The sequence below is a fragment of the Ailuropoda melanoleuca genome, chromosome 12 (assembly GCF_002007445.2).
Source record: "Ailuropoda melanoleuca isolate Jingjing chromosome 12, ASM200744v2, whole genome shotgun sequence".
Taxonomy (NCBI): Eukaryota; Metazoa; Chordata; class Mammalia; order Carnivora; family Ursidae; genus Ailuropoda; species Ailuropoda melanoleuca.
The window spans coordinates 19,089,683-19,117,223 of record NC_048229.1 but is presented as its reverse complement, the minus strand read 5'-3'; the positions used below and the strand labels follow the sequence as shown (position 1 = coordinate 19,117,223).

Here is a 27,541-nt window from a genome sequence, read left to right as displayed (position 1 = left end):
TTAAGGATTTTATTTATATATTTGTGAGAAAGAGAGAGAGAGTGTGCGAGTGCACAAGCAGGGGGAGAACAGACAGAGGGAACAGCAGGTTCCCCGATGAGCAAGGAGCCCGATGTGGGACTTGATCCCAGGACCTAGGTGTCCCAACTCGCTGAATTTTCTTGACCTTAGTGTTGCTGATCTTGCCAGTGATGCCAGCCAAACCTCTCTGCCTCAGGGTATGGCTGCCCTGATGCTGCTGGTAGTTCTGTCTGAATCCCCGTGGCTGAGCACAGCCTGGGAAGGGGGAAGGAGCTCCCCAGTCTCTTTTGATTTATAGGTTCTCCTTCTCTCTTTTTTTCCCACTTTGCAATTTATTGCATAAAAAATTATGCAAGAAACTAGGTCAGGAGTGCCTGGGTGGCTCAGTCGGTTAAGCATCTGCTTTTGGCTCACGTCGTGATCCCAAAGTCCTGGGATCGAGCCATGCATCAGGCTCTGCTCAGCGGGGAGCCTGCTTCTCCCTCTGCCTGCTGCTCCCTGCTTGTGCTCTCTCTCTCTGACAAATAAATAAATAAAATCTTAAAAAAAAGGAAACTAGGTCATTTGTTCTGTAGTTTGCCACAGACAGGATTTTGCTGATTGCATCTCCATAATGTTGCTTACGATACTCTTCGATCTCCTTTATTTCCTGTAAACTGATAGCTGGAGACTCAGAGTAAGAGTCAACTACATTGGCAAAATGATTCATAGGTATATTGAAAGGGCATGCACGTTGTCTGGTTCTTTCTCTCTCTCTCTCTCTCACACACACACATACCAGCGCTATTGTGGACAATTTCCTAGACCCATTAGTTCACTACAGGTTGCAAAATGATGATATTCTATCATTCCTTTTGTAGTTATTAGAAGAAATATTTCTATAAAGAGAAACTTCCCCTCATCTAACTATTTGGCTACCCAATAGTTTTGGTAATATGGAAGTGGTAGGAAAATATTCCACACTTTCCTTTATTCACCAGTTATCAGATAAATGAGTTGGACTTCTAGCATCTCTGCAGGGTTACTAATGACTTATTTTTTCATATCATTATGAACTTCTTGACTTGATGCCTTTCAGTGTATTGCAGTTGTTATTCTTCTCATCTGTGAGATATGATTCACATACTGTGCAAATCATCCATTTAAAGTACACAACTTAATGATTTTTAATGTATTCACAGATATGTGCAACCATCACAATTTTAGAACATTTTCATTACCTCCAAAACAAACCCCATACCCTTGAGCCATCACTACTCTGCCCATCCCTCCACCCCCAAATCTTCCCCCGGCCCTAAGCAACCACTCATATACTTTCTGCCTCTATGTATTTCCTTATCATGGACTTTCACATGGATGGAATCATACAGTGTGTTGACTTTTGTGACTGGCTTCTGTCACTTAGCTTAGCGTTCAAGGTTCATCCAAGTTGTAGCCTAGACCAGTACTTTGTTCCTTTTTATGGCTAACTAATATTCCATTGTATGACTACGATTCCATTGTATAATATGCCAGTATTTTGTTGTTCATTCATCTACTGATGGATATTGGGTTATTTTCACCTTTTATGTGGAATGCTGTTGTAAAAGTTTGTGTACAAGTTTTTGTGTGGACATGTGTTTTCATTTCTCTTGGTTATATATCTGGGAGTGGAATTGCTGGGTCATAGGCAATTCTACAGTGTTTTTGAGTATATCTCTCTGGATAACTTTTTTAGTGGTTTCTCCATATATTGCATTATATATACATGACTTATCACATCTGCTGGTGTCGTTTAACCAGTTTCAACGAAATATAGAAACTTTACTTCCCTGGAAGTTCCTTTACCTGCCCCCATTTATAGTACGGTCTACTCTTAAACTTTCCTCTGTATACATGTAGAAACACATCATACAGTGTTTAAATTTTTGCTTCAACCATCAAACATAATTCAGAAAACTCAAGAGAAGAAACAGCTATTGTCTTAACCCATATTTTTGTTTATCATGTTCTTTCTTCCTGATGTTCTAAGATTCTTTCTTTTTATTGTTTCCTTTCTTTTTAGAGACACTTTCTTTTGCCATTCTTTTAGGGTAGGTCTGCTGGTGACAAATTCTCTTTGTTTTCCTTCATTTAGGAATGTCCTTCCTTTTCTGTCATTCCTAGGGGATATTGTCACTGGATTCTGGGTTGACAGCTCTTTCCTTTCAGCCATTGGAAAATGTTGTGCCACTTTATGTATCAAACTTCATCCTAAGAGCAGGGGTCGGGGGGATTCTTTCATGGAAGAGGAGGCAGCAATGGCTAGTTCTCAAGGGTGGGAGAGGTAGCAGAGCCAGGGAACAGCAACATCCGGTGCCCAGCTGCCAGCATCTCTCCAGGACGTGACGTTGGGCCATGGATCTGGCTGCCCAGCCTGCCTCGTTCTGTCCCCCCTCTGCGAGCCCTGTCGTTCTGCCTTTCCAGGGATCCTATGAGCTCCTGAAGCTCCTTCTATAAAAGACCTCCTTTTTTTTTTTTTAAGATTTTATTTATTTATTTGAAACACAGAGAGAGACAACCAGAGAGAGAGGGAACACAAGCAGGGAGAGTGGGAGAGGAAGAAGCAGGCTCCCAGCAGAGGAGCCTGATGTGGGGCTCGATCCCAGAATGCCAGGATCACGCCCTGAGCCGAAGGCAGACGCTTAACAACGGAGCCACCCAGGCACCCCAAGACCTCCTTTTTTGCTTAAAATATCTGGACCTGGGTTTCCGTTGTTCTTGACTAAGAACCTGCCAGTCCAGGTGGGCAGCAGCCACCGAAGGGACGTCAGAGGGAGACAGGACAGTGAAGAAGGTCGTACAAGAGACACAAGCAGGAGAAACCATAGATTTCCACTCAGGAAGAGCTGATAAGTCTTATTCAAGAGCAAGGACTTTGTCCTGAAGGAAGAGGAGAGTCTTTGAAGGGTTTAACGCAGTGTATTGACAGATTCAGAATGAAGTTTCAGAGAACGGTAGCAGAAGAGTGGGTTGGCAGGGGCACAGTGGAGGCTGATGGAGGGACTGTGGGTGTGTCTGGGTGAGAGATGCCCGTGGCCCAGTGCGGGACTGAGGGACAGCTGCAGTGAAGGGGGTAGGTTTAAGGAAGCGTGAGGAGGCATGCTGGAGAGGACTTGGAATTCTGCTCAGTGAAGTCCAGGGGTAGGCTTTTGCCTGACCTACCTCACAGTTTAAAAGCGTAATGACTTGGAAAATGTCGTGGTTTGTCATTATTGCATTGGCAGCAAAAGTGGTATGTTCATCCATTTTCTACCTGATGGGACATTTTAGTCTAAATTCGACATCTAAAGCATTTGTCTAATATACTTTGACAGGCTTTCCACTTAAGAATCTTAGGAACTGGAACATAAGAACTAGGATGATCGGTAGGGGAAGAAAGGGATAAAGAAAGGGGGGGTAATCAGAAGGAGGAATGAAACGAGAGGCTATGGACTATGAGAAACAAACTGAGGGCCTCAGAGGGGAGGGGGGTGGGGGAATGGGATAGACTGGTGATGGGTAGTAAGGAGGGCACGTATTGCATGGTGCACTGGGTGTTAATACGCAACTAATGAATCATTGAACTTTACATTGGAAACTGGGGATGTACTGTATGGTGACTAACATAATATAATAAAAAATCATTAAAAAAAGAAAAAAAAAGAATCTTAGGAACTGGGGCACCTGGGTGGCTCAGTCGGTTAAGCATCGGCCTTTGGCTCAGGTCATGATCTCAGGGTCCTAGGATCGAGCCCCACATCGGGCTGTCTGCTCAATGGTGAGTCTGCTTCTCCCTCTCTCTCTCCCTCTGTGATCTCCCTGGCTCTCACTCTCCCTCAAATAAATAAATAAAATCTTAAAAAAAAAAAAGAACTTAGGAACCACTTTAGCCATTGCTAGGTGTTATGTGATATTCTGACATTTTGGTGGAACCAAAAAAGGAGTTAGTGGATTTTCAGGGAGTGTGGTGGAAGGGTGGGGTGCTGTTTTCCTGCTGTTGCACCTTAACCATGTGAGGTTAGCAGAGCTTCGGGGGGAGCCAGGGCTGGGTCGTCTCCCTGGGCTTGTTCCCCTGCTTGTGTAACACTCATGCGTCAATTCACGCAGCCAGCCCACCATCTCTGAGCTCTCAGCACATGTCAGCTCTGAGCTGGGCAGGGACGAGGGAGGCCAGTTCTGTGTCTCGTGGAATTTACGTTCTCGTTTGCAAGCGGCAAATACAAGCAATGACCAGATAAAGCATTTTCTGGATGGATACTGCAGGATTCTCCGTGGAAAGAGCTCTGTGCTGGTGGCAGTTCCAGCCTGGCTTTATCATTTTCCAGTTTTATGAACAAGGGTGCATGATTTAGCTTTTCCTGGCCTCCTCCCCTTTCTTGGCTGTAAAATAAGGCAAATTCCCTCCTGCAGGTGCCTGCCATTTGGAATATACTGGATAGATATTTGCTAAACAAATCAATGTCTGCTTTGCCCACTTTGCGGGTTCTTGGGAGGATTAAAGGAATCATGTTTGTGACAGTCTCCCATGGGAAGTGAAGTACTGTCTAGATGTAAGTTGTATGGTTAAGTGTGCGGCCTTTCAAAATTACTGTCACCCTCCATTTGTGTAAACGTGCAGTGATGTGAGTTTCAGTAACTGGAGAATGGCTCCCAAGTCTCCGTTTTTATTTTAAAAATTACATTAGAAATGTCCTTCCTGTAGAGTTTGTAGCAGCATTTATTTAACATTTCCCAAGGGAAGTTTTAAATGGAAAAGAATGAGGCCAGAAGCAAAGCAAAATAGTGTCAGGTCTCGTGGTGACAGTCTCATCTACGCAGGAGATGCTTCTGTTTGGCTGTTTCTGACAGCTGTCGTACTGGGCATTCTCTGGACGGCGCTATTTAACCAACTCTGATGACAACTGAGAGTAGAAATGAAACCTGGGGGACAAGTCTGTGCACCCCTGTGGGTAAGAGGCAGGGCTGCAGGTGGATGGGTGGGCCTGCCTCTGGGACCTGCAGTCAGCTGCCTACAAAGCCAAGCGTCTCAGCCTCTGCATCTGGAAAGGGAGGTCACATTCCTGCCTTTCCTATCGCATCCCAAGTGGCTAATCCATGTGAGACACTTCTAAGGTACGCCCTGGGATGTGGTCATTAGAACGAATAAGCTGAGCTTTGTTATTAGACCTGGAAGGGTCCTAACAGCATCCCTGTGGCCTGAGAGGTAGGAGATCTGAAATGTCCTGTTTCTCCTGCCTGTGTCTCTTGTACGACCTTCTTCACTGTTCTCTCTGCCCTCTGACGTCCCTTCGGTGGCTGCTGCCCCCCCAGGAGTGTGTCTCACTGTGTCCCCTCCGGTCACCGCTCCCCAAGGGGACCTGCTGCCTTGACTTCTTGCCCCAGAGCTGAGTTTTGCCTGTTACTGTCCTTTCTCTAAGTAGACTCACACGATACGTTTTCTTTGTGTCTGGCTTCTGCTCAGCATTTGATTTGTGAGGTTTTCCCAGGCTGCTTGTGTAGTTCTCGTGCATTTATTCTCAGTGCTGTGGGCTACCCCACCACTTGGATAAGCCACCATCCGTGTGTCCATTCTAGCAAGGATGGACACACAGGCTGGTGCAGTCTGGGCCTTTTAGGAAGCGTGTGGCAGACGTTCCAGTCCACGTCTTTGATGACCGCACGTGTACGTACACCCCTAATGGGGAAGTCCAGGAGTGGGACTGCTGGGTCACGGTGCACACGTACGTTTGCTGATCACTGATGAGGTTGAGAACTTTCTCATATGTTCATTAGCCATTTGGAGATCCTCTTTTTCGAAGTATCTGCTCACATCTTTTTGCCTATTTTTAAATTGGGTTGTTGGCTATACATTTTGCATCTCTAGACCCAGATTTTAAAACCTTTGCAAAACCAAAAAAAAAAAAAAAAAAAAAAAGCCCTCTGCAAGCATGGGATTGGCCTGTGCGTGCCTTGGTTGCCAGAGATCCCGAACAGCACACATCAAACCTTATTCGAAATCACGGGTGTTCACTCTGAGATGACGTAGCCTCCGGGAAGGTGCCTCGGCCAGGACACAGCTGCGCGTACCAGAAATGACTCTGGCTAGTGTCGGGGTGAGGTGGCTTCCTAGTCCCTGGGAGGGCTGGAGCAGCAGCTGCAAGCTGAAAGTCAGGAGCATTGCGAGTCCCCAGACTCTCACTAGCTCGGCTGGGAGGCAACCAATGCTGCCGTGGGGAGCCGCGGACTCCGGAGCTGATGGCACCAAATGCGCGCTCCCTCTGTCACAGCTCCTGCCACCACAACGGATCACTTTCCTTCTGCTCACTTCCCTCCTTAACTTGCTTCTACATTTAAGTCTCGTGTTAATGCATGTCCTTGGTGGAATCTGAATCCTTGGAATCTTCACTGAAGGCCATGCAGGGAGCTCCAGCCTCAGTGGAATAGGACAAAGGGAAAGCTCTGGGCTGCGATGGGTAGTTCTGGGGCAGGGCTGCTCTAGGAACAAGAGGGGCATATGGCTGTGTGGTGACTGAAGGTTCTAGGTGGGGCCTGTATGGAAGGGTGAATGCAGCTCCGTGGTTGATAGGTAGAAAGAAACCAGCTCAGCTGCATGGGAGCTTCTAAAGGCCATTCCTGCGTTCATCTGGTCAAACATCAGGTGTCGTGTCCTAGGGATACTGTAAGAAAGCACCATCAACTGGGCGGCTTAAAACAGTAGAAATTAATTTTCTCACAGTTCTGGAGGCCAGAAGTCCACAATGAAGGGGTTAGCAGAGCTGCGCTCTCTCTGAAGCCCCTAGGGGAGGTCCTGCTCCAGGCCTGGCTAGCTTCCGATGTTTGCCGGTGATCCTTGGTGTTTTTGGCTTGTAGATGCATCACTCCCCTCTCTGCTGCCCTGTATCTCTGTGTCTTTCTTCCTCCTCTTAGAAGGACACCAGTCCTACTGGATTAGGGCCCACCCTCATGCCCTCATCTTAACCTGATACATATCTTTAAGGACTGTATTTCCAAATAAGGTCACACTTGCAGGTACCAGGGGTTAGGACTTCGACATGTCTTCCTGGGGGAAAAAGTTTAACTCACAACACCATCATCAAGCCAGGCCATGTCTGGACCTTCTCCTTTGGCTGCTGTGGGCTTTCCCAGAGCCACCCCCCACCCCCACGACCACTGCTCTGGGTTGGTCTGGCTTTCCTGCTAGTTTTTGCCTGGGCAGAGTCCCCTCGTTGTTTGAAATTCTGCTCCAATATACCTCCTTGATCTCTCTAGGACGGAGAGGGTCATTTTGTCTCCTGAGCTCCCACCACTGGCAACCTATTCTTCCATTTTGAGTTTGTTTTTAAAGCAAACTTTTTATTGACGATGGCTATGTATGTAACACACAATATACTGTATATGTGTAACATACATGCAGAAAAGTAGGGAAATTAAAAGGATGCAACTCAGTGAACTTTCGTGAAGTGAATACTCCATTTTGAATTTATTTTTCTCTGCCTATTAAATAGTAGCTTGCCGTTTACAGGCCTGTCTCTTGCACAAAACGGAATATAGGCCTGTCTCTTTCACAAAACGGAATGTTCTTTGAGACCAGAAAATGTGTTTTATTTATCTTTATATTTACCCCCTCTCCAGTTTCTAGCACAAGTCTATATATAGTGACCCATAGGAAGTACTTGCTGAATTTGGATTTGGAAGATTGGAGTGGAATTTGCCAGTGAATCAGACTCAGCTTGAGCTAGCATTGAATGAAGTCACACACAAGGCTAAGTGCTTTGCTCCAGAGCAGTGTCATTTGTCTGTCTGGGATCTGGATTCAAATTTGGTCCTTGTTAATCTTTTTTCTTGCCTGTGGACATTTTTTTTATGAAGGTCCTCTAGAAAACATAGCCCGAGGCAAGGATTAAAGAGCTGACACTGCTTTTTATTAAAGATCGACTTATTTACCTTAGAGAGAGAGAGTAGGAAGAGGGACAGAGGGAGAGGGAGAAACAGGATCCCCACTGAGCAGGGAGCCCGATGCAGCACTCCATTCCAGGAACCCAGGATCACTCCCTGAGCTGAAAGGAGACGCTTAACCAACTGAGCCACCCAGGCATTCCAAGAGGGGACACTCTGTGTGAGAGATGCAGTTCCTGGGTGGAGACGCAGAAATGGGAAGTGGGAGGATGGATGTCACATCACAGTGAGCTGCACAGAGACGGAGCAGGTCTGGCACATGGACTTCTCCAGAAGATACGCAAGGAGAAAACATACCTCTGAGCAGTCTGCGGAAGGAAGAGTGGAGAGGGGGACTTTATCTGCCCCCTTTGCTTCCACCTCCTGTTTCCCACTGTGGCATTTCATGAAAGTCCAGAAGTGAAGGGACAATTGGGCCGAGACGAGGTACCGACCGAGAGAGACAGAGAAGGAGGTGGTCGAGGGAATCTGAGAAGGTGCACAAGGTTTGTGTCCAGTACGCTCCACACCTTGCGCTCCTCAGGTCCGCTCGTGCCCTCCCATGGTGTCAGCTCTCCTACTACGATGTGGGGACCTCCATTCTTCTGAGAGAACGAAGACATCTTTACCCCTTCCCTGGGAGGGGAGGTGCAAGTCCCATCAGTGACAGAGTCCCCTTCCTGGTGGCCAGCTGGGGTTGCCTGGAAGACAGAAGCAAGAAGGCCATGAAACAAGCTCATTTGCGGCTGCTGTGTCTGTCCCAACACTATAATAGATATTTATTATCTTCTTCCTCCACCTGTTCTACGTCCTCTTCACTCTCTGCTAGCACTTTGGTTGGTCTGTGATGTTTGTTCTGAGGGGTCCGAGCTCCTTGTTGCCTTGCCCATTAATGACCATTACCAGACATGGAAGTATTAAGAGATTCTCCAGGGAATCCTCTCAACTTCATTCCAGACCTTCCCCTCCCATCCCCGTATGTGCCACTAACCTAACTCTCCATGGCAATTAGCATCAGTAACCGCAGCAGTATTGCCACTCCCCTCTGGGTCTGTTGGTCACTGTCATGAGGGGCAGAAAGTGGCCAGGGAGTAGTGTCAGCTTCCGATTTCATGGAAGCCTTATTGTGTTGTGTTTCCTCTTTCCTTGGAAGTAGAACTTCTAAGCCAGCAGAGCCCAGCTGATGGGAAGCACAAACTCTGCAAGGGGTCACCGTGTGTAGCGGTGAGCAGTCCTGCTCCTGGACCCGTCTTCTGTAATTAGACAGGACACAGCACCAGCTATCAGTTGTTAGTTCAAGGCAGACACTTCCTCCTGGAGGACAGACCCTTGAGCTCACGATGCATCTGCTCAGTAGATGCCCCAGCTGAGCCTTCAAGAGTGGCCAGTCCACTCTTCTGTCGGGCGGGCTGCTCCTGCGTGACAACAGGGTTTCAGTGAGGTCAGTGGACTCCAGTCAGGAGTCATTCGTTCTCTTCCTTGGTTGAAATGGGTGACTTAGTCTGAGGCTGTGTCCTATGAGAATCCAGGCCAGCAGATGAGGATTCAATAACTGTGGACCGTAGTGCTGCTGAAGGCAACCCCGTTACCAGAAAACACATGATTCCAGTAAGGAAAAATTGCTCAATGCTGTCTCCCACCCCCTCCAAGGTGAATGTGGTCTGATCTCGTTGGTGGCTGTCTTATTCTTCCCAAGGAGCGGGTCACGCCGTGGAGGTTTAGCTTTGGTCCCTCCCGCTGGCGGGTTGGACACTCAGCAGGATGGGCCTTGGTGATGTGGAGTCAAACAGGTAGAGAAAGGCCAGGGAAAGATGCAAAGTGATGTGAGACTTTAATGGGCTGGCCACCACTTCACAGCTAACTGCTAGGGTCACAGAGATTACTCATGTTCTCTGGGCTCATGGACTTCTCCAGAAGGTTTGTGGGGATAAAACATACTTTGGAAGGGTCCCCTGAGGGGAAAAATGAGGAGAATTTACCTTGCCATCTATTTCCCACTTCCCACTGGTCATTGTTCGGCCTGTGAGGTGCTAACCTTTTTACATTAGCGGGTTGCAAAAATCCAATCTCATGATAGCCAATCAGGAAGCCAGATCCCATACTCAGCAACCCTTCCATGTCCAGAAATGGAGGGGTGACTCAGGCGAAATGGGGTACCAAGAGAGGTAAGAGAAGAGGTGGTGGGGGGACTCTGAGCTGGTGTATGAGGTTTCTACTCAGTGCAGGTAGGGTAGTCACTAGCCGAAGTGCTACATTAACTATCACAGTTTAGTTAGTGCTTCGGAAGTGCTATGTTAACTATTCCTGGCTTCCCAGTTCTGATAGCTGGTAGCATATTCTCAACTCTGGCAAGGACATTGGCCATCAGAACTGGATGAATATGATTTGGTTGAGAGTCAGCGTGACCCATTTAGAAGGATGTTAGTTATGGTTAACCTGTCTTAGTTAACCTGTCTTACAGTTAAGTTTAAGGCAAGTGTTCCATATTTTGTCTCTACTTGTTCTAAATACTTAAAATATCCACAAAATGTAAAGTAATGCCACAGAACATGTTTCTTTTAAAAACTGGCAGAAGATAAATGATCACGTGTGCTGGATATGAGCTCTGACATAACTGGCAGGCCCTAGGCCATGGCCTGGTTTGTCTCGAGGCACTGAAGATGCCCAGGGTTCAATGAGAATAGATGGTTCGGGGTTGTTGCACACCTGCAAAGCTCCCCTCCCAGGAAAGGCAGGACAGGAGTTGCCACTGCAGCTTGCAGACCCAAGTCCACGGTGTGCTATGAGTGGGGCTTTAACTTTTCCACCGTCTGGGCTGTTGGGTGGTCCTGGAAGGTCGACTCTCACAGGAAGGGTTGCCTCAGCCGGAACTCCCAATGGAAGAAACAAAAACTTTTATATACAATATGGATAGGTGCACCACTCCCTGCCAAAAAACAACCTGCATTTTAGGAAATGTCCCTGAATTTTAGACCCTTTTGGGACTTAATTTGAAGGCACTGAAATTTTAAAAAGCTGAGTAACAGGACCAAAAAAATATCACTTTGGCTACTGGTGGAGAATGGATTGACCACAAAACATTTAAATGAAAGAAAAAAGAACAGAGTTAAATTCCACGACAAGAAAATGTGTTGGACCTCGATGATTTTAATGGACCTTTAATTCCTAAATTCACATGTGCCTCTATATAATTTCTTCCAATAATGCAGAAAAGTAAAACTGAAAAATTAACCTCCTCAAGTCTTTTACTGAAAAGTAGCTCTACTTACAGAGCTAAGATTAAATTTAGATGCGGACGCTGGGTGATTGGTAAAGTTTATCTGCTATATTTTCATTTGCTGAAATGCTCTTATTACGTTTTCATGTGTGCTTGTTCTTGTCTTGTTTTCACCAGCTTTTGTTTCACAAATTATTGCTCTTTATTGATGTTATTCCTTCCTCTTTGAGAATATTAAGCCTATTTATGTTCATTTAAAAATGTTGTTGTAATAGATCCATTTTTTTGTCTGAAGTGATTCATCTGCCGAGCATTTGACTTTGTTATTTTCTTCGTTAGCATTGATTTTCTTCGTGGGTTTTGAATTTCGGCTTTCAGTTTGTCCTGACTGGGAGATTCTCCCTCCCTCCTTGAGCCTTACCCACTACTCCACTCTTCTCTTTCTCGTGATTTTTAAAGCGCCTTCACCTCACTCTGTGTAGAGCCTAGTCCAGAACCAGAAGTTGTGATGGGGGCTTCAGGCTTCGGTCCTTCAGTGACATTGGGAATATCTCTAACCCTGTCACTGAGCCTGAGGGCAAGTGAATTCAGGCTTTGGATATAAGATTTCATATCAGCTGTGGTCCTGGGCAGAGTGTGATGGCAACATTAAAAAAAAATATTTTTAATTTTGAGGTAACTTAGACCGCAGTTTGGAGAATTTCTAGGTTGGTGACTATGTGGAGATTTGGGGACAGTGGCACGTTCAGAGAACATGGAAACCCCATACCCTTTCCCCATACCTTATCCTATGTATCTCTTCCATCTGGCTATTCCTGAGTTGTGTACTTTTATAATAAACTGGTGATCTACTACTAACAAGATGAAAAAGAAAAGAAAAAACTCAGACTTATAGAAAACTTGCAGGTACAGAGAGTTCTCACATACCCTTCATCTAGCTTCCCCTTGTGTTAACATCTTATCTCAGCAAAGCACAATTGTCAGAAGTGGAAAATTAACATTGTATGATACTATTAACTAAACTGCTGACTTTATTCATATTCCACAAGTTTTTCTCTAATGTCTTTTTTTAAAATTTTATAATCTAATCCAGACTCCCACATTGCAGTCAGTGATTTTCTATTTCTATGATCACGTCTATTTTTATTAAGGAAAATCTGTCCCTTTCCCCCCATTTGTTTATCCCTTCGACTATTTACTTATATCTGCATGGACTCAGGAATATTTATTTTAGTCAATGGCTTGTAATCCAATACCATATCCACTGGATAACTTCCAGCCCAGCCCTGATACCACACAGTGGCCAGGCTTGCATATCCCATCTCACTCTAGGTACTTCTTTTTTTTTTTTAAAGATTTTATTTATTTATTCGACAGAGATAGAGACAGCCAGCGAGAGAGGGAACACAAGCAGGGGGAGTGGGAGAGGAAGAAGCAGGCTCACAGCAGAGGAGCCTGATGTGGGGCTCGATCCCATAACGCCGGGATCACGCCCTGAGCCGAAGGCAGACGCCCAACCGCTGTGCCACCCAGGCGCCCCTCACTCTAGGTACTTCTATTCCCCATTTTCTATAGGAATTTCTGTAACTCTTGGCCATCCCTACTCCTGACATGAGGCCCATGAGGCCCGCTGTTTTAGTTTTGAGATAAAAGTCTAAATAATTACATTTGGTCCCTACACAATTTTCTAGCTTCATCTTTTTCTCATCACTCTGTTGTTCTCAGTGCTCCAGCCACATGGAACTTTTCCCTATTCTCTGAACGCTGTAAACTTCATTTGACCTCACGGTCTTTGCCTCTTCAGTTCCCTCTGTCTTGAACAGTCAGCCCCCCCTTCCTTTTTGAGCTGAGCCACATGGCATTTTTGGTTAATTACTAGACTGTTTAACATGTGAACAGGTCTAGTCTAAAAGTCCTTGAATCTAACAGGGTGAGCTTCCAACAGGCATGCCCAACCTTGCCAGTTTCATAAATTAGAAGTAGTCTCCTTCAAGTGGAAGACGTCAGCACCTGTGAGCTGGACCTTTCCTCAGATATCAACTACTCTCTAAGGAATGTAACCAAAGCAGGAGGCAATTGGGAAAGGCGGCCACCGTTCACATGAAAGCTGAATGTTTTACTGAGTGTCAAGTCATTTGACTTTAGAACTGGTAGAAGAGGGGCGCCTCAGTGGGTTAAGCATCCTGACTCTTGATTTTGGCTCAGGTCATGATCTCAGTGTTGTGAGATGGAGCCCAGCATTGAGCCCCACGGCCAGCCCCCTTGTTGGGCTCCACGCTCAGCGGAGAGTCTGCTCGAGATTCTCTTCTCCCTTTCCCTCTGCCCCACCCCTGCTCACCTGTGTGTGTGCTCTCTCTCTAAAAATCAATCAATCGATCTTTAAGAAGATAGAACTGGCAGAAGAATCAAGAAAATAACAGATGAGGAACAGCTGGGGGAAATGAGGGAGCATCAAAGGGCAGCAGAATTGCCAAATGAGCTCCTGTCACTGGCAGTGTTGCATGCTGACCGATGGCTCTTCCTTTTCCAACACTCTCTGTGGAAGGAAGTTTGGTATGTCATGAGGGTCTGAATTTCCTTTGGGTGTGTGAAGGAGTGAGTTAAGTAGATCCAGTCATGATGGCTGCATCTCCATTTTCAGACATTGGCCACAGCTGGAAATGGCCCATGTTTCAGCCACCTCCGCTTTCCCTTACTTTGGTACCATTAGCTCCACAATCTCTTTTTTTTTTTTTTTGAAGATTTTATTTATTTGTCAGAGAGAGAGAGCGCACACACACAAGTAGGGGGAGCGGCAGGCAGAGGGAGAAGCAGGCTCCCCACTGAGCAAGGAGCCTGATGCAGGACTCGATCCCAGGACCCTGGGATCACGACCTGAGCAGAAGGCAGATGCTTAAGTGAGCCACCCAGGTGACCCTAGCTCCACAATCTTATAACCAACAGAGAGTCAGTCCCTGTCATGAGGTCCCACTGTGTTAGGCCAGCCATTGCCTTCTTCTCATTTGGTGTGGTGGCATCCTGGCTCTGCAGATCTCTGCTCCCAGGTCACTCCTGCCAGGGTGTGCCTCCAAGTTCACCCCCTGAAGTTCCAGGTCCCTAATCTCATTTTTAAGTGGCAGATTCCCATCCTGCTCCAATGCTGTGGTGCTGAGACTCAGTGGAAGGAGGCTGGGATGGACTTAGAGGTCTGGACTGCAGGACCGTAGACAGTCACTCTTCTCCATCTCCTGGTGTCTGCAAGCGCTCAGCCCCCTGCAGGCATACCCTGCAGTTGGCACTGATGCAGGCCTCCTCCCTCTGCCATCTCCCTGCTGAGCACCCCTCAGCCAAGCCCCTTCCAGTCAGTCCCACCAGGCATCATCTCCCAGCTCTGACTCCAGGGTCTCTCCCAGCTCGAAGGGCCTGAGATTCTGAGGACTTGCCTTGAGGCTTTCTTCAGTCTAGAGCTATTGAGTTTGGGAGCCTCACCCCATACCTTCTGTTGCATCCTACAGAAATCAGGGTGAAATGGCCCACACCTGCCGTGGCACCATCAACCTGTCCACCGCGCATTTTGACACGGAGGACTCTTGTGGTATCGTGCTGACCAGTGGGGCAAGGACCTACCACCTCAAGGCCAGCTCGGAGGTGGAGCGGCAGCAGTGGATCACCGCCCTGGAGCTGGCCAAGGCCAAGGCTGTCCGTCTGATGAGCAGCCACTCAGGTAGCGAGCACTTGGTGAGCGGGTGCACGCAGCGTCATGGGTCTGGAGAGGGTGAGCGGGTGCACGCAGCGTCATGGGTCTGGAGAGAGTGGGAATGGAACACGTTTGGGGGTGGTGGTGACCGGGAGACCCAGGCTAGTCCAGACCGACCCTGGAAAGTGATGGTATGTGTTCATCCTTCCCATTCAGCTCCTTGTATCCTCAGCAGTGAGGGGCTTAGGTGGTCGAAGTGGGCTGGCAGTTCTTGGGATAGAAGTATTTGTGGAGAGCAGGGCTGTGTGTGTCTTTCTTTGGACAAGCCTGGTTCCTGGACTTCAGCAGACCCTTTGGATGCTGCAGTGGGTGCGATCAGAGGCAGCAGCAGGGGTGGGGGTCCAGGATCGTGCACCTGTGCCTGGGGCCAGGCTTTTGCCCAGGCCCATTATGGAGATTGAAAAACCGTTTTGGGGACGCCTGGGTGGCTCAGTCGTTAAGCTTCTGCCTTCGGCTCAGGGCCTGATCCCAGGGTCCTGGGATTGAGCCCAGCACTGGGCTCCCTGATCCACTGGGAGCCTGCTTCTTCCTCTCACTCCCCCTGCTTGTGTTCCCTCTCTCACTGGCTGTCTCTCTCTCTCTGTCAAATAAATAAATAAATAAATAAAATCTTCAAAAAAAAGAAAGAAAGAAAACCATTTTGCCAGAGCTGCTGCCTTTGCTGAGGCGGAAGGCCAGCTCAGATACCCGGAGCAAGACATATAAGTGTTCACTGCAATACAGTCACTTTCTTAATATGTAATGTCTTTATATGATTCATAAGCCAACAGTTTCAAAAGCACATGCAATGACTCGTGCCCTTGACTCTTCGTTCCTAGCCACCCACCCTCTGATCCCTCTAGAGCTATCCTGTGTCTTTTACGTGTATATTAAAATTGGTATTTATTTTAAACTACATGCCATCTTCCACCTTGCTCTCTTTCCATTTAGCAATATATCTTGGAATTTTTTCCCTATCAGTACGTAAGAAGCTTCCTCCTTGTTTTTAGAACAGTCTAGCACTTTGTTCTATGGATGTATCATAGTTTATTTAACCCAGAGCCTGTTGACGAACATTTAGGTTGTTTATTTTGTTATGACACACTGCAATGAGGAACCTTGCATTTCGCTTCACATCTGCAGAAGTATAAATGAAGTATATGTTCCAGGGGGCGGGTTGCTGGGTCAACAGGAACGTGCCTGTGTAATTCTGAGAGCTTGTCAAGCTGCCCTTCGTAGGGGTTGTGCTATCAGATGCCTGCAGCAGGGTGTGAGAACGCCTTCCGGCCACAGGCTCGTCCACCCAGAGTGACAGCACATGTTTCGGAGGGGTGAAAACTAGGTCCACCCACACACGAGGAGGAGAGATTGGGAAGCTATGATTTTTCTGATGCTAACACAAAATGGTGGGTGTTTCCTTAGACCTCTGCGGGGTACTTTTAGGAAGGCGGGGCTCCAGGTGAGACTGAGTCCCAGCCTCTGCTCTCAGGATTATCACACAGGCTGGCTGGGGAGACACTGAGTCATGTGGAAGGAGCTCTAGCCCAAAGCAGGATGAGAGGGGCTATGATATCAGTCACCAGGCCCTGTACCTAGTCTTATTGTGTTGGGGTCTCCCCCAGCACTAGCTTCCCAGTGCGCATTGAAGGTCATTGAATATCAGTCTGACCTTCTCTTTTGGTCTCACACATTTGGAGCATGGATCCCCCCTGACCCCCGGTGACTCTTCCTTGGGGTCAGCACTCATGTGATTCTGGTGTGTCAGCAGTGCTGAGCTTGGCAAGGGGTCCCCAGGGTACCACTCCATTTCCCAGTGGAGGAGGATGTTGGGGCCATCTCAGGCAGGGGCTATGCTGAGACCCCCAGTAGGACCTGTGCTATCTGTTTAGAGGCCTATGGAAAGCCACTGTGGTAAATGCTTGTTAACTCAGCTGGGCAGTGCTGTGAATTGCTGAGCCTGGAATTCTTCTAGGGGATGTTGGGACCCCAGAGGGAGCTACCTCAGGGTCACCTTCCTTCATTTCATACCCCTTGGCATAGTCAGGGGCTGGAGACACAGCACTGTCTTGTGTTTCCCAGGGGTTAGCCTCCCAGATAAGGATACAGGACAAACATTCAGGTATAATTCAAGGTAGCACTTGCTATATGTTGATTAGAAGTGGTAGGATTCCTCTCCTTTGGGTATTTTGAAACATAAATGAACTAATGTATGTGAAAGAGAAGCCTTTTGGAAGGTACTATGGTTTTATAGAAAGGTTATTTCCTGAAAAATAGGTCTTGTGGTAACATTCTCTGCAAGGCAACACCCTTCTCCCACTATTCTCAGGCTGATGTCGGAGAGTTGTGGTTTGCAACTTTTCACATGGAATCAGTTTCAGGTAACCCTGAATGAGGGAAGGCAGTCTGGGGTGTGTCTCCTTGACTCTGGCTGATAGTGACCAAGCTAGGTCAAGGGCGCTTCAGATAGACCCCCTGCAGGTCATCCCAGGGCCTATCTGTCACTTCCTAGACTGTGGACTATCTCTCATCTAGTAGGAAGCCTGCTTCCTACCTCTACTTACTTCTTGAAAACATCTGCTACTCTCCAGCTTTTCTGCCGGCCCCCAGTCCAGGCACCATCCCCTCTTACCTGGATTTCTGCAACAACCTCCTCACTGTCTTCCTGTTTCCAGTCAGTTCTCCAAATCACAGGCATATTAAAAAATGGGAACTTAATCATATAACTGCACTGCTTAGAATTCTTGGGTGCTATAAACCAACTGGACTTAACAGACATATACAAAACACTCATCCAACAAAGCAGAACACATACATTCTTCTCAGGTGCATGTGAAAAATTCTCCATGATACACTAAATGAGATAAATGAAATAGAGAATAGAAAAGCAATAGAGAAGGGGGCGCCTGGGTGGCACAGCGGTTAAGCGTCTGCCTTCGGCTCAGGGCGTGATCCCGGCGTTATGGGATCGAGCCCCATATCAGGCTCCTCCGCTATGAGCCTGCTTCTTCCTCTCCCACTCCCCCTGCTTGTGTTCCCTCTCTCGCTGGCTGTCTCTATCTCTGTTGAATAAATAACAGAGAGGGAACACAAGCAGGGGGAGTGGGAGAGGAAGAAGCAGGCTCATAGCGGAGGAGCCTGATATGGGGCTCGATCCCATAACGCCGGGATCACGCCCTGAGCCGAAGGCAGACGCTTAACCGCTGTGCCACCCAGGCACCCCAATAAATAAAAATCTTAAAAAAAAAAAGAAAAGCAATAGAGAAAAGTCAGTGAAACCAAAAGTTGGTTCTTTGAAACAATCAGCAAAATTGGCAAAGCTTTTGCTAGACTTATTAGGAAAAAAAGTGAGAAGATTCAAATTAGTAAAATCAGAAATGATTTTACTTATGGGGCATTAAGGGGCACCTGGGTGGCTCAGTCCATTGAGTGTCTGCCTTCAGCTTGGGTCATGGTTTCAGGGTCCTGGGATCAAGTCCCACGTGGGGCTCCCTGCTCAGTGGGCGGTCTGCTTCTCCCTCTCTCTCATCCTCCCCCCTGCTCATTCTCTCTCTCTCTCTCTCAAATAAATAAATAAAATATTTAACAAAAAAAAGAAAATGAGAACATTACTACTGACCTTACAGAAATAAAAAGGATTATAAAACAATACTATGAGCAATTGTATGCCAACAAATTAGACAAAATAGATGAAATGGACAAATTCCTAGAAACATACAAGTTACCAAAACTGACTAAAGAATAAATAGAAAATAATAAGTAAAGAGATTGAATCAGTCCTCAAAAATCTCCCAAAAAAGAAAAGTCCAGGACTTTTAGAGTTCACTGGATTCTACGAAACATTTAAAGAAGAATTAATACCAATCCTCAAACTTCCAAAAAATGAAGAGGAGGGAAACACTTTCTAACTTACTCTGTGAGTCTGGCCCTATACCAAAGCCAAACAAAGACATCACAAGAAAGGAAAACTATAGACCACTATCCCTCCTGAATTTGATGTAAAACCCCCAACACAATATCAGCAAACAAAATCCAACCGCATATCAAAAGGGTTATGTACCATGACCAAGTGGAATTTATCCCAGGAATGCAAGGATAGTTCAACATAAGAAACCAATCAGTATAATACACTAAATTGATTGAAGGAAAAAACACCTCACATGATCATCTCAGCTGATGCCTAAAAAGGATTTGACAAAATCCAACACCCTTTCATGATAAAAACATCAGCACAGTCAGACTAGGGGGTAACTTCCTCAACATGATAAAGGGCATTTATGAAAAACCCACAGCTAACATATTCAATGGTAAAAACCTGAAAGTTTTCCCCTAAGATCAGTAACAAGACAAGGATGCCTATTTTCACCATAGCTATTCTACATTTTATTGGAAGTTCTAGATAAGAAAAGTAAACAAAAGGAAAAATTATAAAGGAAGCAGAAAAACTTTCTATTAGCAGATGACACAATTCTATACATAGAAAACCCCCAAGAATACACATTCACACACACACAACTATTAAAGTTAATACACAAATTCAGCAAAGCTGCAGGGCACAAGATCAACAAACATCACTTGTATTTCTCTATACTCACAATGAACAATTCAAAAAGGAAATGAAGAAAATAATTCCATTTAAATACCATCACAAATAATAAAATGCAAAGGAATAAATTTAACCAAGGAGATGAGTTGTTCACTGAAAACTTAAAAAAAAAAAGCAGAAGAAATTAAAGAAGACCTAAATAAATGGAAAGACATGTTCATGGATTGGAAGACTTAACATTATTAAGATAGCAATGCTGCCCAAAGCAGTGTGTAGATTCAGTACGATCTGTATCAAAATTCCAATAGCCTTTTTTCTTAGAAGTAGAAAAAACCATCCCAGGGAACCCAAAATAGCCAAAACAATCTTGAAAAAGAAGACAAAGTTAGAGAACTCTTTCCAATTTCAAAACATACTATAAAGCTACAACAATCAAGGGGTGGCTGGGTGGCACAGTCAGGTAAGCATCCAACTCTTGATTTTGGCTCCAGTAGGGATCTCAGGGGAATGAGATCTCAGGATCATGAGATTGAGCCCCGCATCGGGCTCCACATTCAGCACAGTCTACTTGAGTTTCTCTGTCCCTCTCTCTCTTCCTCTGCCCCTCCCCTCAGCATGCTCTCTCTCTAAAAAAAATAAGTAAATCTTTGAAGAAAAACCTACAACAATCAAAACAGTGTGGTACTTGACCTAAGGATAGACATGCAGATCAGTGAAATAAAATTGAGAGTCTAGAAGTAAGGGCAATGGATTTTCAACAAGGGTACCAAGGTCATTCAACAGGGAAAGGATAGACTCTTCAACAAATGGTGCTGGGATGACTGGATGTCCACATGTAAAAGAATGAAGTTGGACCTCTACCTCACACCATATACAAAAACTTACTCAAATGCATCAAAGACCTAAATATACGGGTTAAAACCAGAATACTCTAAGAAAAAAAAAGGAGTAAATCTTCATGACCTTGGGTTTGGCAATGGCTTTTTAGATATAACACCAAAAGCAGAAGCAGCCAAAGACAAAAAATACTTGAATTAGACTGTATCAAAATTTAAAACTTTTGTGCATCTAAGGACACTTACCAACAAAGGGAAAAGACAACCTGCAGAATGGGAGAGAGTATTTGCAAGACATGATTTGATGAGTCTAGAATCTCCGATATTAATGGGCAGAGTACTTAAATAGACATTTCTTCAAAGAAGGTATGCGAATGGCTAATAAACACATGAAAGGATAATCAAAATTGTTAGTCATTAAGAAAATGAAAATCAGAAGCACAAGATGCCACTTCACACCCATTAGGATGGCTATTATCGAAACAAAAATCAAAATACAACAACAATGGAAAGTGTTGATGGGTATGTGGAAGATTAGAACCCTCAAACAGTGCCAGTAGGAATGTAAAATGGTGCGGCCACTGTGGAAAATGTTTTAGTGGTTTCTCACTAAGTTAAACATATCATCACCCATATGACCCTAGCAAATCCTGGGTATCCTGGCTGTATACCCCAAAGAATTGAAAGCAGGTGTTCAAACAAAAACTTGTACGGGAATGTCCACAGCATCCACTATCCATAAGAGCCAAAAGGTGACCCTAACCCTAATGTCTGTCATCAGATGAATGGTTGGACAGATGTGGGATAGCCATGCAATGGAGTACTAGTGAGTGATGAAAAGGAATGAAGTACTGATACAGGCTACCACATGGATGAACCTTGAAAACATGTTTCGTAAAAGAGGCCAGATACAGAAGGCCACAGGTTGTACGATTCTGTGTATATGAAATGTCCAGAACAGGCAAATCCAGAGAGACAGAAGTAATGGTTGCCAGGAGCTGGGGAGAGAAGGGATGGGAAGTGTCTGCTTAGTGGGTACAGGGTTTCTTTTTGGGTGATGAAAATGTTGTGGAACTAGAGGTGATGGTTGCATAACATTGTGAATTATATGGAATTATACACTTAAAATGGCTAACACGTTAAATTTTATGTGTATTTTATCACACACACACATACATACCCCCCTCAGGTGGCTCATCAGTGCTCTCAGGGTAAAATCTGAGGTCTTTACGTTGCATGACAGTCTGTGGCCTTCTTCCCTCGCTCTCTCCCTGCTCATTGTACTCAGCTCCTGCCTCAGGACCTTTGTACTTGCTGGCCTCTCCTCTCTGCCTAGAACACACCTGCTCCTACTCTTGGCCTGCCTGGCTTTCATCCGTCAGGTCTCAGCTTAATGACGCTCTAGAGTGTTTTAAGTTGTTTCCTTCTCCTAAAAGACAGCTCCGTGATAGCATCCTTATTTTCTTCCCTGTGATCTGCCATCATTAGTGGACTGGCCTGTTCAGTTACTTATTGCCCATCTCTTCCATAAAACCTTAGTTCCTCCAGGGCAGAGAGATCCTGTGTTGTCTTACTTCCAGCCCAGCACTGGGCTTGGCATTGGGGTCGGTGCCCAGCAAGGGTTTGTTGTGGGGTCAGCATGCAGAGCAGCCAGGACACCCTCATCTGTGCTCGGATTGTCCTTGGAGAGGAGGATTGAGGTGTCACCACTGGAGCAGATGAAGGAACTCGTGACATTTAATGTGGGGAAAGGAAGGCCAGGCAGAGCCTGCTCGTACTGCAAGTTTGAAGGGTCAGAGCATATGAATGAGAATGAGGACCTGTTTTTTGTTTTGGGCTTTTGTTTTTGTTTTTGTTTTTTTGGTTTATTTTGTGGCCCTGGGAGACACCAGCAGAACCAGCGGTGGAAAGGGTGAGACCGATTTCTGCTTAGGCCAAGAAACAAACCAGCGTACTACAAAAGGGAGGGAGATGGTAGGGACACGATGGGAGGTTCCAGCAGAGAGCTGGGCTGGGGCTGGAGGTCCCAAGGGTCCTTCAAAGTTCCATTGTTGTCCTTCTGGGCTAACTGTGTTTCTTTTGCCATTCACTTTCCAAATTCGGTGGAATGTTCTGTGGTACTATGGACAGGGTGTTGAGCCAAGGAAGGTCAGATCTGACCTTGGGCAAGTCACTGTGTCTCTTGGGAGCTCAGTCTCTTTATCTATAAAATGGATAGTTAGCAGCGAGGCTTCTCACTGAGCTCCCACCGGCTCTGGGGCCTCAGGCAAGTCAGTGAATATTTCCGAGCTCCAGATTCATCTTCAGGACTCCTGCTCAGTTACGAGGAGGATTACATGATGGTACATGGGAAGTGTGTGGACTGATGGGTGCAGCCAATTCCATTCATCCCAGCACTGTGGTCGGGGAGTGTGGCCCGGCACTCATAAATCGTCCTGCCCACAGCTGGTAGCAGGTGATAGGACAGAATCATCTGCAGAAGATAAGTACCCAGAGTGTTTGAAAAGCGAAGGGAAAAAATGCTTTTACTCTTAAAATGACCTACCTCCACCAACATGTATTTCCCTGAAATGTGGCACGGCGGCTCCAGAGGGCTGCCTCCCCCGGGAAGGCAGCTGCTCTCCCCTCTGGCTGGTGACGGGCCACTGGTGGGTGCAGGGGGATGAGTCATGATCATCTTGGGGCTGTGTTTACACCGCCTGAAGGAGTGTCTGGGTCAATCAGGGGTCTGGGTGCTGGGACAGTGTCCCTTCCCCTGCCAGTCCTGCCCCAGCTGTGGGCCTTCTGCAGAGCCCAGGACCTGGACACACTCCTGGTCCCCCGCCCTCACCAGCCCATGTCTGCCTCTGCTCTCTTGCAGACGTGAACTGACCCCTTGGACACCTGAAACTTGGCCTTTTGAGCTTTACAGTTTTATATTGGTGGCCTTAACTTGCTAGTTGTCTAAACTGGGCCAAAAGAAGGAACCACCTATTTCCAGGCCACAGTAGTTTTTATTATATATATAAAAACCCTAGTAGGTCTCTGCACAGTATGTACTCTTGTACGTTAACCTGTCAGAGGGAGTGAACGTCACTCAAATGGCACAGTCCTACATGAACTCAAACTTCACGAACGAGGCGTGACAGTTCCCACGGAGGTTGGAATGATTTGCAGGTGAATTAGCGCAGTGTAAGGTAGGAGGCTGTCACCACCGGGGTGGGTGGGAGAGGGGAACGACGTCAGGGAAGGCTACTTATAGGAGCTGAGACCTGAGGTGGGCTTTGAGGGACAAGGAGGATTTGAAATAGGGAGATGGAGGAGAGGGGGGCAGGGAAGAAGGAAGACTCTCCAGGCAGTGGGGATGGGAATGGCTAGAGCAAAGGAATGGATGTGTTCAGGGACAGTGGGTCTTCTGTGTGGCTGCGGACACTGCGTGCATTTGGGCTGCATCATCCCTCAGCCTGGCAGTCACCAAGGGGAGGCTGGGGATCAGTCTGGTAGGGGTGGCCTTGGCAAGATCTGGGGCTAGGGCCTCCACCCGGCCGGGGACACAGGGCTCCTGAAGGGAGGATAATAGCCAGAAGGCCTGACTGGTTCAGCAGCCACCTGCCCGTCCCGGGAGGCCCCAAGCACACTTGGTCAGTAGCGGAAGTCCCCACACAGCAGAAGGACCTCCTTTTTGTCCAGGGACCTTGCATCAGATGGTTTGAGCATCTCAATTATTTGGACCCCTTTGAGAAGGAGTTTGCTTAACAGCTGCCGTTGGGCTCTTCCCCAGGAAGGGCTGATTTGCCTGCACCCTTCAGAGAGAAGCGAAATGCTTACACATATTTCAAATTATAAGGATTCGAAAGCAGTAAAGCATCACGTCCTGTCAAATGCCCTATAATCCAGTGGCCTTTGCTCCAGTCAATTTGCTTAGCAGAGACCCCCAGATTCCCTCCTACCTATGTATTTGGGGTGTGGGTTTGGGGTTCCTTGTTTGAGTTTACTTATCCTTATTTGTTATGCCTAATTATTATGTCACGTTGATCAGGCCCCGAGAGATCAGAAGCACATAGCACTTACAAAAATGACATTGACATTGTTGTCAAATCTTTCTTTCCACTACATGGGGGAAAAAGATCTTTCTTTTAACCTTCTTGTAAATAATCACTAAAGAAAATGAGTTTTTAGCCAAAAATTGGGCAGACTTCTCCAAGTGCACAAGGGGATGCTCAAACTCCCTAGATGTTGTTTTTTCATTTAATGCTCCCTCTGTTTATGGTTGCTTTTTACTGTTGGCACTAGGCTGCTTTTCTGTCTGTGAAAGAAAGAAAGCAGTCCGGCAATGTGAGGTTGCTTGAAGCGGAAATGTTCTTTATAAAAGTAAAGTGCATGCGTATGTCCCGAAGGGCTTTTGATTAGTGTCCTTTTGTGTCCGGGGGACTGAGCCATGTGTGGGGAACTCAGAGATGACCAGGCCCAGGCCTGGACCCAGCCTTGGAGGAGATCTCTGGTAGGGGTTGAGAGTAGGCTACCTGGGTGCCCCTGACCCTTCAGAGGGTGAAATTAGCTATGCTGAGGTGGAGTAAGAGGGGCAAGGACGCAGGGACATGGGCCCCAGAACCTGTCATGGGAAAAGGGAGCTGACATTGGACCCAGTGGCCTCCCAGCCCAGGCCAGTACTCCCACAAGGAGGGGGCAGAGGACATGGGATGAGGGGGCAGGCTGAGCCCCCCTATCAGATGGGGCAGGTTGAAGGGACTTCCACAAGGGAAAGTGGAAGGAAGGATTACAGGACAGGGCCCCAGTCAAGAGGACCCACTGGATCTGAGAGTGATGGCAGGCATGGATGTGGGGTCCACCGTGATGACATACACTGACCCCTGCACTTCACTGACTCCAGGCCACGTGGCTCACTTCTCTCCGGCCTCTGCTCTCTCATCGGGTCCTGGCCTCCTGGCTGCTGTCCCTTGTCCATTTGGTCTGCGGTGCTATAGGCAGCCGGGCCCCAGAGCTGACCATGACTTGTAGAGATGCCTCGAGGGATGAGGTCAGCAGGCCAAGGCTGCGTGGGACCAGTTCTTGCTAGGTCTGGGGCTGGCTGCCCTGGTGCTTTGGGAAGGCCTGGAGTCTGTCTGCAGCCACTGTGTGCTCTGATCCACAGGACCCAGAAGTGCTCTTGGCCTCCATGTCCACTTTATGTGAGGAGGGTGCTGCTCATTTTGGCAACTACCTTGTTTTTTGTTGGTTTTATTTTTTACTTATTTACTTTTTACATTTTATTTTATTTAAATTCAATTAATTAACATATAGTATGTTATTAGTGTCGGTTTGTTTTAAATGAGGTTCTCTTTTCCTTATTTATCATCCTTACTGCTTCTTAGAAAGAAATGAACCCACCTGTCCCTAATATCCTTGGCCCCGTCTTCTGTTCTCCCTCTCTGCCAGAGGGCTCCTCCCTCCCTAGCCTCCTCCCTGTGCTCCTCACTCACACCCCACCCTGTTTTGTGGCCAACCCTGCTCCCCTCCCCCCGTCCTTTGTTCTTTCTTGGAGGTTCTCTTTCAGCCTCCTGGAAGCCTGTCTCTGGTGCTGACTGGCCCCAGGTGTACCTGACTCCTTTACCTGGAGCTGTTCTGCAGGGGTCCTGCTGCTCACCTCTGACCTCCTGCGACTTCACTGGAGGGGAGGTTGGGGAAGGGTCTAGATGACCTGTCCATCGCAGAACAAGTTCTTGCATCGTCTTTGGCCATCTCCTAGTGCTGTCCCCTCTCCCTCTTCCCGCCTCAAGGAAGCCTTCTATCGACATGTTGCCACCGCTGACCACATCTCGCTCCCTCCATCACTGATTGTCCCCACATCTGTCTTCAAGCTCCTGAAGACCCTTGTCCTCTGCTTTCTTCTGTCCACCCAGCCTTCCCACTGTGCAGCCTTCCCCGTGGGTCCCCTGTGTGGCCCCTACCTTGCCGGGCCCTTCTTGGCCTCTTGACCTTTTAGCACATCCACCTGTCAAACCCAAGCTGCGATCATTCTGCTTGTGTCCTCCCATGAGCCTCTGCCCAGATGCCACGGAACGCTGGAGACAACGGCTACACCTTTGTAGGCCAAGCTGCTGAAAGGTCGTGCTTTCTGCCCCAGGCAGCGTGCCAGACCTGGGGAGCCCAAGAGCAGCGAGCATGCAGAGCTCTAAGAGGCTGGTGGCTGGGGCCTCTGGTGAAGTCCTGGGCGGCTAATCAGGGGATCTTCCAGTGGGGCTGGAGATGGGCAGGGACCCATGTCATCAGAGAGAGCAGACTCACCAGCCTTTCAGGACAATCTTTCCTTTGTCTCAGATTTACAAGATTTTTCTCATGTGTTATTAGAAGAATCTATGTGAGGAAGGGCACGGAGTCTTCTGATATTCTGACGAGGAGCCAGGCAACCCCAGGGCTAGATGATTTACTCTTTCAGCACGTTCTGAAATGTGGGTCCCTTCTGACAGTGGAAGGCTTTATCTGGGGTCTGCAGCTGCCATCTGGTGGCTGAATCAAGGCCCTTCCTAGGTTGTGCCGGGCCTGCTGGGGCTGGCTTGCTTGTGTGCCTTTGCTTGCTCACTTGTCTTTTTAAAAAAGTCCCTGTGGGGTCATCAGAATGTGGTACCTTTGGGGAGAAGAACACAATCAGGAGAAATGATTTAAATTCAGGTAGTCCCCTGCTCTGAGAGGGGCAAGGGGCCAAGGCCAGGGTCATGCCCACCTTCAGCATTGGCCTCCTCCCCGTGCCACTCATTCAACCAAATCTTGTCATCTTGGTGTCCCAGCTGGGACTGCTCCCCATCATCTCAGCCCTCAGGTCCACTAGGGCCCTCGGCCATGGAGCTTGTCCTCAAGTTCCCGGGCCTTGTCCTCTGGTTGGCACACCCTTGCATCTTCAGCTGTGTCTTGATATCACAGATCCCATCTCCCTCCCTCACATAGCTACCTCTGGACCCTGGGGCTCTGGCTCAGTAATTCGAAGTCCAAGTCTGACCCCTTTTTGGCTGCCACAGCAGCTACCTTCTCAGTACCCTACTAGACCTCTGGCTCCTCCTCTAGCAGCTGCCTTCCCTTTTCTTATTCTCCTTTGCTTGGCCTGGCCCAGTGTCTGTCCCTCAGTCCCTATTGAGAGGGGTCTTCCTCCCTCGCCTGATTGTCCAACTTCCATCGCACCCACACGTCCTTCGCCAAACCATGGGGCAACCAGGGAAGCAGACAGCCCTTGGCTTGAATCCCAGCCATGCCATTTACTAGCTGGGTCACTTAGGCAAAGTCGCTTGACCACTCTGTGCCTCGGTTTCCTTACCCTGAAAGTG

General features: G+C 47.3%; 1 protein-coding gene across 4 annotated transcripts in view; it reads left to right on the top strand.

The window, feature by feature from the left end:
• The window catches only part of OSBP2 (oxysterol binding protein 2), a 164,706-nt gene that overhangs the window by 17,709 nt on the left and 119,456 nt on the right, over window positions 1-27,541 (top strand). For 3 of the 4 annotated variants that reach the window (XM_034638743.1, XM_019795657.2, XM_019795656.2), the window contains exon 2: window positions 14,647-14,855. The exons of the other annotated variant lie outside the window; for it this stretch is intronic. In XM_034638743.1, coding sequence (XP_034494634.1) covers window positions 14,647-14,855 — 209 coding nt within the window. The remainder of the gene's footprint in view (window positions 1-14,646; window positions 14,856-27,541) is intronic. 4 annotated transcript variants of the gene reach the window in all.